The sequence below is a fragment of the Gallinula chloropus genome (assembly GCF_964237585.1).
Source record: "Gallinula chloropus genome assembly, chromosome: 5".
Taxonomy (NCBI): Eukaryota; Metazoa; Chordata; class Aves; order Gruiformes; family Rallidae; genus Gallinula; species Gallinula chloropus.
This window is the reverse complement of record NC_140090.1, coordinates 17,165,271-17,181,820: the sequence shown is the minus strand read 5'-3', so window position 1 is coordinate 17,181,820 and position 16,550 is coordinate 17,165,271. Positions and strand designations below refer to the sequence as shown.

Here is a 16,550-nt window from a genome sequence, read left to right as displayed (position 1 = left end):
CGGGATGCTCCCATCGCCAGGCCCCGTTGGGAACAGCTTACCGGAGGAGATGGGGGGCAGAGCATCTCCTCCCCCTCCCAACCCAGTCTTCTGTCTCTGACCCAGCTGCCAGTAACACGCTTTCTCCAGCCTCCGAAACCGCCGGGTCGGAGCAGACTGCAGCAAAATCCTGCCAATGGGCGAGCGGGGCCGGGCCCGGCACGGCTCCCGGCACAGCACCGGCCCGGCCCCGGCCCCGGCCCCGGCCGGGGGTGCCTGGCCCAGGGCGCTGACGGGGGAGCACCATCCCTAGCAGTGGGGTACCCCGGCTGGGTGGGCGCCTGTCCCAGGTGGGTGGCAGCAGAGTGCGTGGGCCTGCAGGCTCCAGACCTCCCTGCGAGGAGTCCTCGGGTGCCCTGCCCAAGGGTGTGATGGGGGAACGCGGTCCCTAGGGGCCTCAGCCCGCGCCGGGGAGAGTGAGGGAGCAGGGCATGTGGCCTGGCAGGTTCCTCTGCTGCCGAGGGATTGAAGGCAGAAGGGTTTTCTCCTACTTAAAAAAATAAATAAAACTCTTTGTGCCTGACTTCCCTCAGCCAGTGAGAGGGCAGGGTTGAGGCTCAGCCTCTGGCCAGGATGGGGGCAACAGAACCCTTCCAACTCCCCCTAAGCCTCCCACACCGACCCCCCCCCCAAAGGGATCAAAAGGGGGGTGGAATAGCTCCTCTCCTATCTTAGCAGCCCCACGTCACCACTTGCTTCATTTCTCATGCTGGGAAGAGCCTTCGCAGCACAGCCAGGTCACGTCTGCGCTGGGGGACGTGGGCTGCCTCCCTGCCCACTCCTGCTCCTCCTCCAGCTCTCCCAGTTCCCACCTATTTTCTCCTCTCCGTATCACCGCTGCGCTGGCTCCTCGGCTTGCCCCCCCCACCCCCAAGCTGCTGACTCACATCCTCTCTCCAGACACCACCTTCCCTTCGCCTGGCTCCTGCAAAGTGCTTCATGACTTAGTGTTGCTCAGCTGGAGCCCATGGGTGCAGGCAGTTGGGTTCTGAACCCCCTTGTGAAGCCCCTCCAAGGAACCCCCTTTGATGCTTCAAAAATACACTGCTTCCTCTTTTGGCAACGTGCTTGGGGCTGGGGCCACACTGCCACCAAGCCCCCAACTCCCCCTCACCCCCCATCCTGGACTTCTCTTTCCCTTAGGTCCACCTTGGGGGAGCTTTGTGCACTTTGGGTTTCTTCCCTGCTTGCTGCTCTCCCCAGGCACAGGGATGCTCTGGATGGAGCCACAATCCTTATCCCCATTGTCTCTTGCTCTGTGATGCCCAGGCCAGGGCTGCATCCTGGTGCCACTCTTGCCTGGCTGTACACTGAGACCTTGTGACAGACTCAGCAGAGGGCAGGGGCTGGGCTGCAGAGAGGACGGGATTAATGTGCTAATGCCAGATTACGCCTAATGCAGGACTTCTGATGAGGGAACGGCCCCCGACCCAGCCCCGAGGGCACTCACTCCCTGGGACAGTCTCCCCATGGCTGTCCTGGGCCACAGCTCACTGCTGTCTGGCCACCTCCCAAGGAGCTTGGTCCTGAAGTGTGACCATGAGACATGCAGGGGACACCAGGCAGGATAACCTCCATGCTCAGCTCTCAGTGGGCTGGAGGCAATGCCCCACCCTCACCAGCCACTCACCCAGGCTCCATGGCAGAAGGATTAATCATCACAGCAGGGCTCCAAGGCATCCGGTTCCCCATCCCCACCTGTTCCAGGTTCTTGGCACAGAGCTGTCCCTGCCCTGTGCTCCTCAGTTCCATACCCACCAGCCAAGCAATGCCACAAGCCATGTTTTGTCTACAGCAGGGACAGAACTGGCTGCTGTCCCACCTCCCTCAGTCTTATGGCTGCCACTGGGCTACCCTGGGCACAGGCTGAGCTCAAAGCCTCTTGTAGGTCCCCACCCCAGCCTGGGTGTATTCCCCATCAGTGAGACCCTGGGACAGCTGCCCTCTCTCTCTCTGGGTACAAATACTCACCAGACAATTTAGTCTGTGATGGCTCATGTGCTCTCTGCCATTTGCTGCCATCTCCACAGGTCACATTGTTCATGTCCCCCACTCCCACCCCCCCCAGACACCCCACCGACAGCTGTGGCCAAAGTGCCGTGGAGCAGAGAGGGGACCAGAAGCCACAAACCATCCTAAATTCATTGGAGCAGCGACAGCCTGACGCTGAGATGGAGCCGATGTTCAGGTAGCTCCCAGAGAGGCAGAAGAGAGCCCTCCCACTTCCATCTGCCTCGAGGAACACGTTATCCATCATCCTTGCAGCCGAGCGGAGGAGAAAGGCTTGCGCAGGAAGCTGGGCTGAGGCCGGTCCTTCACCAGCCACGTGGGCGCTGGGTCTGCATCATCCGGAGCTGCTTCCTCCCCACAGAGCAGCTTCGAGTCACGCTGGGGGATGCTGCCAACTCTTAATAGGGAGAGCACAGCTTCCCCGCTGTTGGTTCCAGCAGGATGGGGCACAGCTTGCCAGGCTGGCTGCCCTGGCTGCCCATCGCTCCTCCACGCCACAGCCAGCATGGCCAGGCCACGGAGTTTGTGCTGCAGATGGAGCAGTGGGGCAGGTAGTGTCACACAGAGCTGTTTCTCCACAGGCTCTGGGCAGAACCCCCCACCCCTTTCATGGGTGACTATGCACTCCAGGGACCCACTGCCACCCAGGGCGCCTACAGCAGCCCTGCCTGTCCTTGAGAAGCAAAAGGATGTGAAGAGACTTCCCTGGGGCAGGAGGGGCTGAACCCACTGCAGGCTGTACTGTGCAGCTTGTGCCCACCTCCCCTGCTGCAGCGTGGGGTGGAGCAGATTGGCCATCCTCTGTGAAGCACAGAGAGATAGGTGGCTGCTGGAGGAATGTTGAATTGGAAAAGAGCTGGGATACTTCACCACAGTGGTGATGGATCCCTGACTTGGCCCTGCTGCTCTACCTTTGAGCCCCAAATCTGATGTGAATCCCCCATCCCAGCAGCCCCAGACACAGCTGGGCTCTGTGGCCGGCAGTGAGGGGGGGCTGCCCAGACCTTGAGCCCAGCCCCCCATGGTATTGTGCAGCAGGACAGGGATCAGGCAGGTTAAGGGACACAGCTTTTCAGAAGGAAAAACACTGACCTCTCAAGCCTTTCTGCAGATTCCTATCCTCAGTATCCCTGTGCTTGCGGTCCCCCCACCTCTCCTTTGGTTTGGGAGGAACACAAGGCTCTCAGACAAGGTAAGGTTTGTGCTCCCCCTGCCCCACTCCACCCAGCAGCTGTATGAGGTCCTCTGGGAGAGGGAAAACCAGACATGTCTCCCCTCAGCAAGGCTCTGGGCTGAGCTGACGATGCATATTTAAATGCACAGGAGCATCTAAGCTCGTCTCTCATTCCTTGACATTTCCAGAGACTCCAAGCTGTCTTCAATTACCAGTCTGCAATTAGCTCTTCCTAAATCCCCCAGTGAGGCCTAGCACTCTTAATCAATGAAACACAAGGGAGGAGGGGAAGGACATGGCCTCGCTGCAGCTGGAAGCATTTTAAAAAGCTGAGGCTTGAGGCTGGAAGGACCCTGAGAGGTCCACCTGAACAGGACCTGTGGGGTGGGAAGCCTCTGGCAGGGCTGGAAGGTTGTTCAGCAAGGAGACTCTATAAAGCCCCATGGGAGGGGGTAGGAGGTCTCTGAACAAACACCCCTGGCTCAGGGGGGAGGAAGAAAACAGCAATGGCTTGGATGTTATCCTGCATTGCTGCAGACCCTTCTTACTGGACTGTGGTCTGCTGCTTCACCTCACCATGCCTCAGTTTTTCTCTCCGTGAAATGCTGATAGGGGAGAGCCAGGGGTCCCCCAGCAGTCCCATGGAGCTAAGGGTCCAGTCCCCCCCTGTTTAAGCCAGAGCAAGTCAGAGCTGCTACCTTCCCCCGGCACGAGAAGGGGATAGGACCAAATTCAGGGTGAGGCACGAGTACATTTTGGCCCAGACAGCACACCCCAAGGTCACGTGAATGTCAAGCTAAAGGCAGGGGCAAGAGCACCCATTAAGGACAGGGAGGAGGGCAGCAGCGCTGTCTCGGCGGGTTTAGGCAGCCACAGACAAGCCTTGCCCAGCACCCTGCCAGGTCAGCCCCAGTCACAGGGACATCTGTGCTGTCTTCCTGGCAGCACAGCTTTGCCTGAATGAGCCAGATTGGGCCTAATTAGCAGCTCTGCTGATGCACACAAAGGTAGAGAGAATCCAGCTTACCCTCCGTGACCTGCAGAGCCAGCACAGCTCTTGGCGGCCGAGGGGAGCCTGAGCACCTGGCTCAGAGGGGCTGGGAAGCACTGGATGCAGACCCCAACCAGAGAGCGTGCGCTGTGGATCCTGCTAAAGAAGCCCTGGCCAATTCAGTAGCCTGAAGCATAGCAACCAGCGATGAGAAAGGCAAAGCCTTCCCCTTCTCCACCCTTCTCCCTGGGGGTCTGCAGAAGCACAGGGCTGGTAACTGGGCTAGCAACACATTTCCCACAGCCTGCTGCTGCCAGGGAAGGGAGCCTGGCCCTGCAGAGATAGGGAGGAAGGTGGTGAGAGGAGATAGCTTTAAGGAAAGGGGGGGGGGAAGAAAAAAAACCCCAAGCCCCACCAAAACAAACCCCACAAAAAAACGCACAACCAACCACATAATGGAGGTGAAATGTGCTGTGGGATCCTGGTTAAATTCAGTGCAGCAGACAGGCATCAGCCATTTCCATCTGGAATGGAGGAGGCCAGGAGAGCTCACAGAGAGCCAAGGGGCACTCGGGTGGACCAGGACTGGCCTTGGGCACAAAAACAGGTGAAATCCTGAACCCCAACCCACACTGCAGAGTAAAACACCCTCTGAGAACCAGCCCCCCCTCCTCCCCCCCACCAAATCCCTGTTTGGGAGGAGAGGGGGCACAATTGGGAGTTTGGGGTGCCCCCCCCCCAAATCCCCTTGCACCCCACAGCCCAGCAAGTCCATGGAGCCACCACCAGGCCCATCCAGGCCGCCTCTTTATTCTCCAGTGAAGCAAAGCAAGAGGAGAGGGACCCCCTCCCCCCCATAGCAGGCCCCTTCCCCCCGGGCTCCCTAGGCCTTCTCTGGCACAGACCCCTTTCCCCGCAGCAAGCCAAGGTGTGGGTGAGTGGGTGGGTGTGTGTATGTGGGGGGATGCTTACCCCACCAGGACCCCGTTTCTGGGGGCGCAACGGGGAGTGGGGGTGTTACCCGCGGAAAGGGGGGGGTGGGTGCCCCCCCCACCCCCCGGCAGCTCGAACAAAGGGGCAAGCGAGCGGCTCCGCGGGGTGAGGGGCAGCGTCGCCCATGCGCGGGGGGGGGGGGGGGGGGGACGGGGACGGACGTGTGCCCCACTCGGGGGATGGGGTGGGGGGGGGAGGAAAGGCAGCGCCCACGACACGAAAGCCCGCGGCCCCCCCGCCTTGCCCGCCTCCCCCCCCCCCCCGCCCCCGCCTTTGTCTGCTCAGCCGCGGCGGCTCCAGCACCACGGACAGCTCCGGGGCCGCGGCGCGGCACCCGACTCTGCCGTGGGGGGGCCGTTCACATGCACCGCCTGCCCGGGGTCCCCGCAGTACCCAGGAGCCCCCCCCGCCCCCCACTCCACCCCTCCCCGTATCCTCCTGCCTCCGACCCCCAGCTCTATTCCCCACCCCCCTTTTTTCTAGAGAAAACGCATCCAGGAGCTTCCGCTCGCCGGCAGCCTCCCCCCCGCCCTATCGCGTAGGCAGAGGCGGGGGACATCACCCCTCTCCCTCCGTCTCCTCCGGCGTCTCGGTGTCCCGGAGGGCAGCCCCCAGCTGGGGTCGAAAGGGGGAGAGGGGGAGAGGGGGACCGGGGTGGGGGGGAGGGCAGGGAGAGAGGAGCGGCCGGATCCGGAGCAGAGAGGGTCCAGACGGCGTCTCCGCGGAGCTGGCGGCCGGGGAGGGTGGAAGGCGAGAAGGATGCGGGACGGGGAGGACGGGGGGATCCGGCAGTCCTTCGCCTCCCCCACCCCTCGGTGCGCGGCCCCTTCCGCCCCCGGCGCCGGGGGCCCGGTACCTCCCTAACGGTCCAGGCTGATCGTCCAGTGCTTGGACCCGTCTCCGCCCTCGCCCTCGCTCTTGAGGTCCTGGAAGAGTTGCGTGAAGTAGTGCGGGTCCGCGTTGATTCGCAGCATCTTGGAGCTGAGGCGCTGGATGATCCCCAGGCAGCGCTCCCAGAAGCGCCCCTTGTCGCCCTCCACCAGGAAGGGCTTGAGCGGGTAGGAGATCTCGTTGCCCATGTAGGAGTAGGCGAGATAGAGGCAGGTGAGGAAGGCGGCCTGCAGCTCGGCCTGGCTGCCGATGTCTTCCCCCCGCAGCGCTTCCCGGCACAGCAGGTAGACGAACACCAGGTTGGCCGGGGTGATGAAGCCCTGGTCCTGCCAGCCCTGCAGCAGCAGCGAGCGGTCCACGCTGCGGAACCAGGAGATGAGCTCGCCGGGGCTCAGCTCCTTCAGCCGGTAGCAGCGGCGGCACACGAAGTCCCCCAAGCAGCGCAGCAGCTCGCCGGTGGACGCCTGCACCACCACCCGGCGCGGGGAGCCCGGGGCGCGGCTGCCGGCCGGCGGCGGCGGCGGGGGGGGTTTGCCCCCGCCGGAGCCCGGGTGCAGCTCCTGGGGCGCCGAGGGCACGGTGGGCACCGGCACGGCCAGCGGGCCCTGCTTGGTGCCTTCGGCCGGCCCCACCGCCGACTTGCGCAAGTTCTCGCGGTTGCGCTGCACCACCAGCGGGTCGGGCTGGCCCGGGCCCCCCGCCGCCGGGGCCCCGCCGCCGGGCTTCGGCGTCACCTTCTTGGTGTTCTTCTTCTTCTTGGCCGAGGCGGCCACCAGCCGCTTCCAGGTGAGCGCCGAGATGAGCACGCTGGGGCGCTTCAGCCGGCTCTCGCCCTTGCCCGGCACTCTTCCCGGCGCCTTGTCGGCCAGCAGCCCCCCGCCGCCGCCGCCCTTGCCCGAAGAGGCGGCGGGGGAGAGGGAGAGCACCGTGCCCATGCTAACGCCGAGCGGGACGGGCGTGTGGGGGCCGGGGTGCCGGCACCGCCCATAGGAGGCCGGGGGCTGCGGGGGAGGCAGCCCGCGCCGGGGCCGCGGTGCCCGAAGATGCTCCGCCGCGCCCGCTCTGGGCTCCGCGCCCGCCGCTGCAGCCAGCCGCGGCCCCGCCGCTCCCCGCCTCCCCGTCTCCAGCCAATCGCTGCCGCAGACAACCCCCTCCCCCCTCCCCCTCCCAACGCCGGTGCGGCCCGCCCCCTCGCCGGTAAACGGCGGGGGTGGGGGGAGAGCCCGGCGCGGTTCTGCCGGGCGCCGCCGCCCCGACGTGACCTTCACCGTTGGGGTGCTCGGCCGATTCTCCCGCCGGGGCGGGGGGGCTGGGACCTGCGATGCTGTCCCAGACCCTCAGCCCTCTGTTTTAGGGACGTGGGGAGGCGGCAGGGCCCAGCGGGGTGGGGGGGAGCCCAGAGGACAGGGGCACAGGGAAGCACAGGGTGAGGGGACGGTGTCTTCTGTATTTGGCCCCTCTCACCCAGGTCCTGCTCTGTACTCTTACCTACAAAGTGAGGGGTGAACCTTTCCAGACCAGCAGAGCTCCCCCAGATAATGCTTGGGGGACACAGTGGTGAAGAAAAGCCCTGGGGATTGCCGGAGGAGAGGATGAGAAGGGATGAATAATAAGATGCGTGCGTGTCCTGGGGGAGCAGCTTGGGGCTGTGACAAGGCTGGCTGTGACTCGACAGTCGCCATGAAGGGCTAGGCTTGGTGGCAGAGCTCCAGCTCTTGTGAGAACCAGCCCGACCCTGGGGCACGGCTCTGGAGAGAGTCAGGAAGCACCCGGCCTGAGGGGGTGGGAGGGGGCACCTGCAGTGTGAGCCTTGGGTCCCCCACCCCCCCTGCCTCTTCCCCCTCGGCTCTCAAGAGGAGATTTACCACCATACTGGCAGTCACCAGCATCAGGCTGAGGGCAGGGACCCTGGACAATGGGGAAGGAACCTCCTCTGGGTCCCCAAGGCGAGACCAGTCAGCCCTGCAGCCCAGGGCTCCAGGAGCTCTTGGGGGAAGGGGGAGGAGGGACGAGGGAAGAGATGCTGCTCTTCTGCATCATTGCAAAATGGTATGTGATAAACCAGCCATGTGCACACAGGCTGCTTCTCCCGCTCTGGATCCAAGCATGCCAGGGACAAAACCCCCACCTGCCCCTTACTGCCCCCCTGCCCCTTGCAGGAAGATCCCCCTGTGTTTCTCATGAGCTGGAGGACACACTCTGCAGCTCTGATGGCGGGTGCCAGGCATCGATTAGGAACAAAATGCCCCGATTGCTGGGACTGCTCGTGCATGTAAAGTGCCGGGAGAGGCAGCTGGGAAGGGTTTCGGGGAGGATGTCTCAGTGATGCATTTTGATACAGCATTTTATGTGTGAAATGAACACATGTCAGTGCCAGGATGTAGCTGCTGCCGGATGGATCCGGGCTAACAGGCAGTAATGAATTATCAACTGGGAGGAGCTAAACCAGCCCCCCCCACACTTCCTCCTGCACTGCTGATGCTGGAGGTGTTTGCAATGAAAGCGCAAGCTCAGAGCCTGTTTTCAGACTCCCAGCCAGGCCTGGGGCCGACTTACCACATCTGGGGGAAGACAGGGGCTGTGCCCTCTTTGCTGTGGGAGGGACAAGGGGCACGGTCCCGTTCCCATTGTACCCTCTGCTGTGGCCAGCCACATGCAGCCATTTCCTTGCAGGAAGCTGCAGTGGGGTCTGCAAAGAACACGCACATGTGCACACAGACCCACCAGGCAGTCTCCCTTTGTGAGGTGTCAGAGTCAAAGTGGATCTGGGCCAGCATCACCTACTCAAGGCCAGCTTAGGCTGGGCTGAGGGAACCAGGAGGATTTGGGAAAGGGGTGCAAATACAGAGGAAGAAAATCAGGACAAGGTTAAGTCGGCACCTTTGGGTATACAGAGCTGGCTTTAACTCAGTGGAGAAAATGGAGGAGCCCTAGGGAGGGGATGGGAAGGAGCCTGAGGTCTTTGCTTTCTTTGAGTGTTTAGGGATGGACTGATTTTTTTGGTGCAGAAACGTGGTCTCATCAGAAACCCACAGCTGAGTTTCACAGGTGGGGAAGCAGAGACCTTCCTGCACACTGCTTGCTCCTGACCAGCAAAATTGCTCTCAGATTGCTTCATCTGAAACACATGAAGCTGCCCCCGCCCTGCATGAACTCTCCTGAACTGGGGGCAGTAGCTGTCTCTTGCAAGCAGACATGTAGAATTTGGGGGATGGACAGGCCCTGCCAACATTCCTCTACCTCAGCTGTATGTCCATAGAATCAAAGAATTGCATGGGTTGGAAGGGACCCCAAGGATCACAGAGCTCCAACCCCCCTGCCACAGGCAGGGCCACCAACCTCAGGCCTGGATCTACACAAGGCTGCCCAGGGCCCCATCCAACCTGGCCTTGAACACCTCCAGGGACGGGGCACCCAACCACCTCTCTGGGCAGCCTGTTCCAGCCCCTCACCACTCTCTCTGTAAAAAACTTCCCCCTGATATCCAATTTAAACCTTCCTTCCTTTAGCCTTAATCTGTTCCCCCTTGCCCTGCCATTGTCTACCCTTTTAAAAAGTTGATTCCCCTCCTGTTTCTCTGCTCCCTTCAGGTACTGGAAGGCTGCAATGAGGTCCCCCCACAGCCTTCTCTTCTCCAGGCTGAACAAGACCAGTTCTTTCAGCTTCTTTGTAGGGCAGGTGCTCCAGCCCTCTAATCATCTTTGTGGCTCCTCTGAACCCCCTCTAACAGTTCCACATCTTTCTTGTATTGGGGGCTCCAGACCTGGACACAGGACTCCAGATGGGACCTCACGAGGGCAGAGTAGAGAGGGACAATCCCCTCCCTGTCCCTGCTGTCCACCCCTCTTCTGATGGAGCCCAGGATACCATTGGCCTTGCGAGCTGCAAGAGCACACTGCTGGCTCATGTTAAGTTTCTCATCCACCAGAATCCCCAAGTCCTTCTCAGCAGGGCTCAAGAAGCTCTCCTCCCCGTCTGTATCTAAAGAAGCCACTTTACATCTTACTTGTGAGGCAGTTGCTCTTCCATGTGAAAGAGGATGGTATTTCCCCAATCTTCAATTTCACTCGTCAGGTTCCAGCCTGAGGCTGACAGGAAATGATACAGCACAAGCTACATCCTCAGGGTCATCCCTGCTTGGCTTTTCTTTCAGGTCCCAGCTCTAAATGGTCAGTTGGCAGGGGAAGGCACAAAGCAGGAGGGAAGGGCAGCCTTTCCCTTCCCTGGAGAACTGGGGTTCCCACCCCAGGCAGCTGAAATGCCCTTCTGTGCAAGGGAGGAGCAGAGTAGGGCTCCAGGCACCCTCAGTCTCAAAACTTGTCTTGGGCTCCTGGCCTTGGCCAAGTCTTCAGCTGCTGGTGCTGCAGCTTCTCTTGGACACTGATGGCAGACAAAGAGCCCCTGCTAGGCAGGCAAACACATGCCTCAGCTACATGCTAGCACCAAAGGGATGGTTTCTAGTTCAGACTCCTAATTTGGGCTGTGTAAAGGGGTACCCCTGGCCTGAAGCAGGGGAGTTTCAAAATAGGAGTTGGAACAGTCCAGTAGCTGGCAGAGCTGGCTGGGTTCCAGGGATAGAGACAGGCAGGGAGACAGCAACACCAGGAGAGAGAAGCTGGGGCAAAACCAGGCAGTGCTGTAGTCTAAAATAGCTAGTGTTGACCTGTAGGAACCATACATTTCTCTGCAGCTCCCCGGCAGCATCTCCCACTCCACCCAAGTTGAGTCTCTTCTTGCACAGAGCTTTGCTCAGCACAGCTGGGAACACGGGGGCAGGTCAGGCCTTGGTGAGGCCCATGCCAACGTTCACATCCTTGCCAAGCTGTCTGAGTGATGCTGTCATGCTGGGGCCATGGCTTGGAAGCACACACCCTCCCAGGCTGGGGCAGAGCAGCTCTACCAGCACATGAAGAGGCATTTTGAAGGGTCCTGGGCCACCTAGTTGGATGCCAGCTCCCCTCCAGGCTGCTGAGCCACTGGGTACAGGCTCTGTAAGGGGACCTGACTGAAAGCAGCTGGCACATCTCCATACCCCTGCCTGCTCCAGAATGATGAAGGAGCATGTGTTTACTGGCTGGAGCTGTTCTTTAATAGCTCACTTGCTGTGCTGTGATCTGTCTGCACTGGCAAGGACTGGCAGGGAAAAGGACCATCTCCCTGGCAGCAGCTGGCCAGCCAGCTCCTGCACTGTGCTGCTTTACCCATAGAGACGTTAGCTTGCAGCCTCAGTACAGCTCTCTGAGCACGTCTGGCAGCTCTGATGCTCTCCCCCACCAAGCCTGCACAGCGGGGAGGCCATCTCCACCAGAGCTCCTGCCTGAGCTGAGAGCCTCCAGAGGACCTGGCCGGTGGGTTGTCAGCAGGGCCCAGGGAGGAGAAACCTCCTTGTCCTTCCAAGTGCCCCAACCCTCTCCCTTCTCCATCCCTGGTCCCCCACTTTCTCCTTTCCTGTTCTCAAGGGAGAGGGACTGCAGCTCCACAGGCACCCTGTGCTTACCCTGTGATACCCCCTTAGCGTGGCTCAGGGTGGGGGGCAGCACCTACCTAAGCTGCCTGGAGGAGCTGGTGCAGTCCTTGCTCCGAGGTCTGCCCTGGGTTCACACAGCAGAGTGGAGCAGAGCACAGCTGAGCCGAGCAGCCCTGTTGCAGCCCCTGGAGAGAAGCTATTTTTGTCCTGCCATTTGCTGAACGGCGGTGCTGGGAACAGCTCAGAGAAGCACAGCTCCTCTGGGTGGAAACTGAGCGAGGCAGAGGCTGGGCCTTGAATCAACATGGAAACATCCCTCTGCCTCCTGATCCCTGAGCAGAAAGAGGGGTCTTAGCACTGGGCAGCCCACAGGTTCTGGTGGGGAGGGAAGTACCCCTTCCTGGTGTAGGGGGAAAGGCTGGGGATTCGCCATCAGGGCTATGCCTGCAGCCCACATTCCTCCCAGGACCGTAGCACCTTAAGGGAAAAGGGGCTCAGCTCTGGATAGCACAGGAAGGTGTAATTGGGGAGCCCCAACCATAGCCATGGGCTGCTTAAATACCTGCCAGCACATCCCTCTGGTCTGTGGCAGGAGGAAACCCACACAGCCGCCGTTAATGGGGCTATTTATCACCCCTGCGGATAATTACGGCTCCATTAGGGGAGCCCTTGCCAGCCTAGCACTGGGGGAGCGGTCGGTGGTCTGAGCAGGACCTCCTGAAGGTGCAAAGTGGGGTTGCCCAGATCTCTGTGCTGCCTGGGCGGGGCTCGGTGGAGGCTGTCTGGGGGCTCGGTGGAGGCTCTGTGGAGACTCGGGGGGCGGGGGGGGGGGGCTCGGAGTGCCGCCGGGTGGGTGCCCTGGACCGGGGCTGTGCTGCCCTCTCGCGGCAGCCGCCTCCCGGAGCTCCCCGGGGTGGGCCCTGAGCTGCTCTGGGTCCCTTCCCCATCTCCAGGCTGGCTGGAGCTGGGCGCAGGCTTGCTCCAGCGGCTCCGTGCCCAGCCCGCCACAGTAACTCCGGTTTTGGGGAGACTCCCCGGCTGTCAGGGGCACTGGCACAGCTGGAGGAAACTGCCGCTTCTCCGAGAGAAAGTGTCTGTTTGCTGTCTTGGCCCTGGTGGTTCCTCTACACTGCCCATCACCTGCCTGTGAAGACCCAGCAGCTTCCAGCCTTCGGTCTGTGCAGAAGCAGGGGGCATCTCTGGGTTCTCCTGTCAGCAGAGAAGCTGTGGGTGAAGGGGCTGATGTCTCTGTGCCGGGATGGAAGGAGCACCACAAGGCACCCTGCCTGAGGAGCATCCCAGAGGGATGCACAGGGCAAGGAAAATAGCTGTGCAAGGCTCCTCCATGGCAGCCAGCAAGAATTTGTCCAGGATCATGTAGGATGCTGGGTGCTGAGCCCAGGACTCCTGGTTTGCAGGTCAGACTTGTTCCCACACCTCCCAGGAGCTAGGCAGTGCACCCCTCAGGATTGCCTCCACCTGGCAGGGAGGCAGCTCCCTCCGTCCAGCCCCCTTCTGCAGGGACACGGGAGCCTCATACACACGAGCCAGGTCTCAGGGGCACACTGGCTCTGCACCAGCCATCCCGTGCTCACTGCACAAGGCTCTGTGTGAGCAGGGATGCATCTGAGTGCATGCAGCACCTTCTGCGTGGGCATCCACAGGCTGATGCCGCCCCGGCATCCCTGGGTGCCAGGGCAGCCCAATTTCCCGGGTGATGCTGCTGTCCCCAGCTCTGTCACCAGCCATATCAGGGAAGGCAGGGCTGTAGGCTCCAGTTCTCAAGGCACCTTGCCCCGTGTGATGTCCAAAGGGACCTGGTGACACCTGGGGGGGGGCCTCGCTGCCCACCAGGTGGAGCTGCACCCCACGTTTTGCTGCTGCTGGGGTGGCCCTGGGCCAGCTCTTCTCTGCTGCTTTTCCTTGCCGTCCCAAAAGGCATCCTGGCCTCCCCGAACCCTCCGGGTAGCATGCGGGATGCTGACCCCCGCTAGCCCCACCTGCCCAGCAGCACAGGGAAGCTGCCTGCTTGCAGGCAGACGCTGGATATTGGCCCAGTATTTTGGAGGCCTTCTCCTCAACAGGCACACAAGGAGATTGTCCTCAGCAGTGGCTCGCGTTTTCCCAGTGCTTGGAGATGGCTGCATTTGCTACGCAGATGAGGATGGGGTCAATCACAGCTCCTTGCTGAGCCCTTGATGCAAAGCAGACCCTGTGTGAGGGTCCCTGAGGACCCCTGACCTTCTGGGTCTGCTGCAGGCCACTCCACTGGCTCTGCTGGGGCTGTTGTTGGAATCCCAGGCTGTGAGCTCAGAGATCCCGAGCTTGAGGTGCATCTGCTCAGGCACCGCAGACATCTGAGATGCAAAGGGCTATGAGGGCAAATCCTTCCCCTGCCTTCCCACTGCTTCCCTGTGCCCTGGCAGCCTGAGATCCAGCTGCCTCCAACCCTGCTGGTAATGTGCTGCTTTCCTGAGCCCACGTGTACATCTGTATCTGGGGACAAAGCTCAGCTTGGAGGAATCCAGGGGGAGGTGTTTCTTTGTTGACCCAGGGGAGCTGATCTGAGACCCATCAACCTCCTCTGAGAGAGAGCCTTAGACCTGCCCAGTGAAGGTGGACCCTGAAAGACCTCCTGACCAAGAAGTTCCTTGCCTTCTACAGCCCCTTTTCTCCTCTGATGCTTGTCAGCCCCACACAGGGATCCTACCACAGCCCATTCCTCCTCTCCCCATGGCACACCCAATGCACGACAGGCAGGGCAAGGGGGCTGGGCAGGGAAGGAGCTGGAGAGGGTCTCTCCTGCCCTTGGCTGTGGGGCTCTGGAGAAGAGTCTCTGCCCCTTGCCTGGTGGGATGCTGTCAAGCCTGGGCTGCGGTCGAAGCGAGGGAGGCAGCTGTACAGGAAATAATCATGGCTTGTTCCAAGATTAAATCACTGGCGGGAGCGCGAGAGAGGATAAAAGGAGCCGTCTGTCGTTAGAGGGAATATTAACCCGGCAGCGGGCTGCGAGGGGGGAGAGTTTTATTCCCTGCACTTGCTGGCTGCCAGACCTGCTGTGTACACAGGGCTCAGCGCTGACAGCATCTCTCAGCAGGGCATGCGCCCTCCCTCCCTGGCTCAGCCCTCGGCTTTCCCCTCCTCTGCTCGAGGGAGGAATGCTGCAGCAGGCAGGGGCAGGAAGGGGCAGGAAGGATTTTCAGAGAAGTGGGGAAACTGAGGCAGGACCAGGCTGCATATCTGGCACCCCATGGAGGCACTGAACTGCTCGGTCCCTCCGTGCATCGCTCTTAATCTGCCTGTCCCAGGTCTTTGCTCAGCTCCTCCAGATGAGCTCGGAGTGGCACAAAAGGTTCTTGTTTGGTCTGGCCCTTATCAGGGACCTGCTTCGAGGTCCTTCAGCACGGGAGCCGGGCTGGAGCTGGAGCAGGTGGGGCTGAGGAGCACTGGAGAGGGCAGAGGAAAAACAAGAGACCAGCTGCAAAGGGGTGAGCCGGCAGGGAGATAAGATAGAGGGAGAAATGCAAAATATGACGGGTGGAAGGGAGGAGGGAACGTGGGAAACTACAGGGCACCTTGGGTCAGTCCAGACAGGAGAGACACTTAACGGGGCAGATGATGGAGGGTGCCAGCCAGCCATGGTGACAAGTTCCCAGCATCGCTTCTGGACCCTTGTCCTTGGGCTGGGACCTGCTTTTGAGCTGAGATGGGAGCCAAAGACCTCTGTGCCCTGGTCACCCCCAGCTGCTCCAGGGATGCTGCATGAAGAACAAGCACAGCCATGGAGAGTCAACAGGAGCAGAAGGCCTTGTTGCTGGGTCTGGGGACGTGGGGATAGATACACCTTCCCACAGCCCAGCTGGGAAGCAGCCATGAACCAGCCAGGCTTGGCAGCCATGCCCAGGCAGTGGCCCCCTCCCCATCCCTGGCAGTCTGTCCTGGCCCCCCCGCCAGAGCAGCAGCCATGCAGGGAGGGAAGCCGTGCTCTGCAGGCTGCCTCAGGGCTGCAGTTTATGGGCTCTCCCATGCCAGGATAAACAGAGCCATGGGGGCCGGGGTTTGCAGCGAGCGGTTCATGAAAGCCTGTGGCCCTGTGCCTAGGGCGTCCTTCCCTTTGATGGAAGAGGCCCGGCGGTTTCCCAAGCAAGAAGATCCTGGCTCCTTCCACTTCACCCCCTTTCTTTCCCCCCGCAGCCCATTCCCTCTCCAGCTGAGGCCTGGGCTGAGATAGGAAGATGAGCTATCCTTGGCTGCCTCTTCCCGCCTGGTGGTACTCCACAGAGCTAAGCCCTCCCCTCTGTGCAGGATGAGGCCCCTGATGCTCAGCCTTTCCACATGGGCATGCTGAGCTGCATGCAGACTGCCTGAGCCTGGACTGATTTTTCCTGAGCAACATCCTTTATCAGCCTGCTCTGTCTCTGGTGAAGATGTTTGAGAAAGGCCAGCACTGCTGGGAGCAGCCACGACTCCCACCAACACAGCTGATGGGGCTGAGCATACGGGGAGACCAGACCTATCACAGAAATGCTTGTTGCATCCTTGGTGTGCCCAGCCAGTGCTGTCAGTGCCAGTGGGTGCTACTGGTCACTGCCCATCCCCTGGGCCCCGGAGTTTGCAGCACCTGCAATTCCTCACTAGGGAAAAGCTCCCGTGGGACCAGCTCCATGGTACCACTGGGACCTGCAGGTGGTTTGCACACATGTCCACCAGTAGGTCTCATCCATTTCACTCCAGACAGAGATCCCAGGGTGGGTAGAAATCCTCAAAGCTTGACCAGAGCGTGGACATCTCTGCAGACCCTCCCCAGACCCAGGGAAGGTCTGGCCCAGCTGCACAGAGACCCAGCAAGCAGCCATTGCCAGGACACTGATTTCCAAGCTGACATCAAAAAGCAGCTGGGGATTGGCTTGTGAGCGCTCCCACACAGCACATCCTCTGTGTTTTATGAGTGATGTTTTACAACCTAAGTGCTGCTATATTAAGCT

General features: G+C 61.0%; 1 protein-coding gene across 1 annotated transcript; it reads right to left on the bottom strand.

Moving 5' to 3' along the window:
• Positions 1-6,067: 6,067 nt before the first annotated feature.
• CDK5R2 (cyclin dependent kinase 5 regulatory subunit 2) lies at positions 6,068-7,033 on the bottom strand (the record flags this gene model as incomplete). Its single annotated transcript, XM_084264403.1, has 1 exon — positions 6,068-7,033. One exon carries the CDS (start codon positions 7,031-7,033, stop codon positions 6,068-6,070), a length of 966 nt encoding a protein of 321 aa, XP_084120529.1.
• Positions 7,034-16,550: the final 9,517 nt, after the last annotated feature.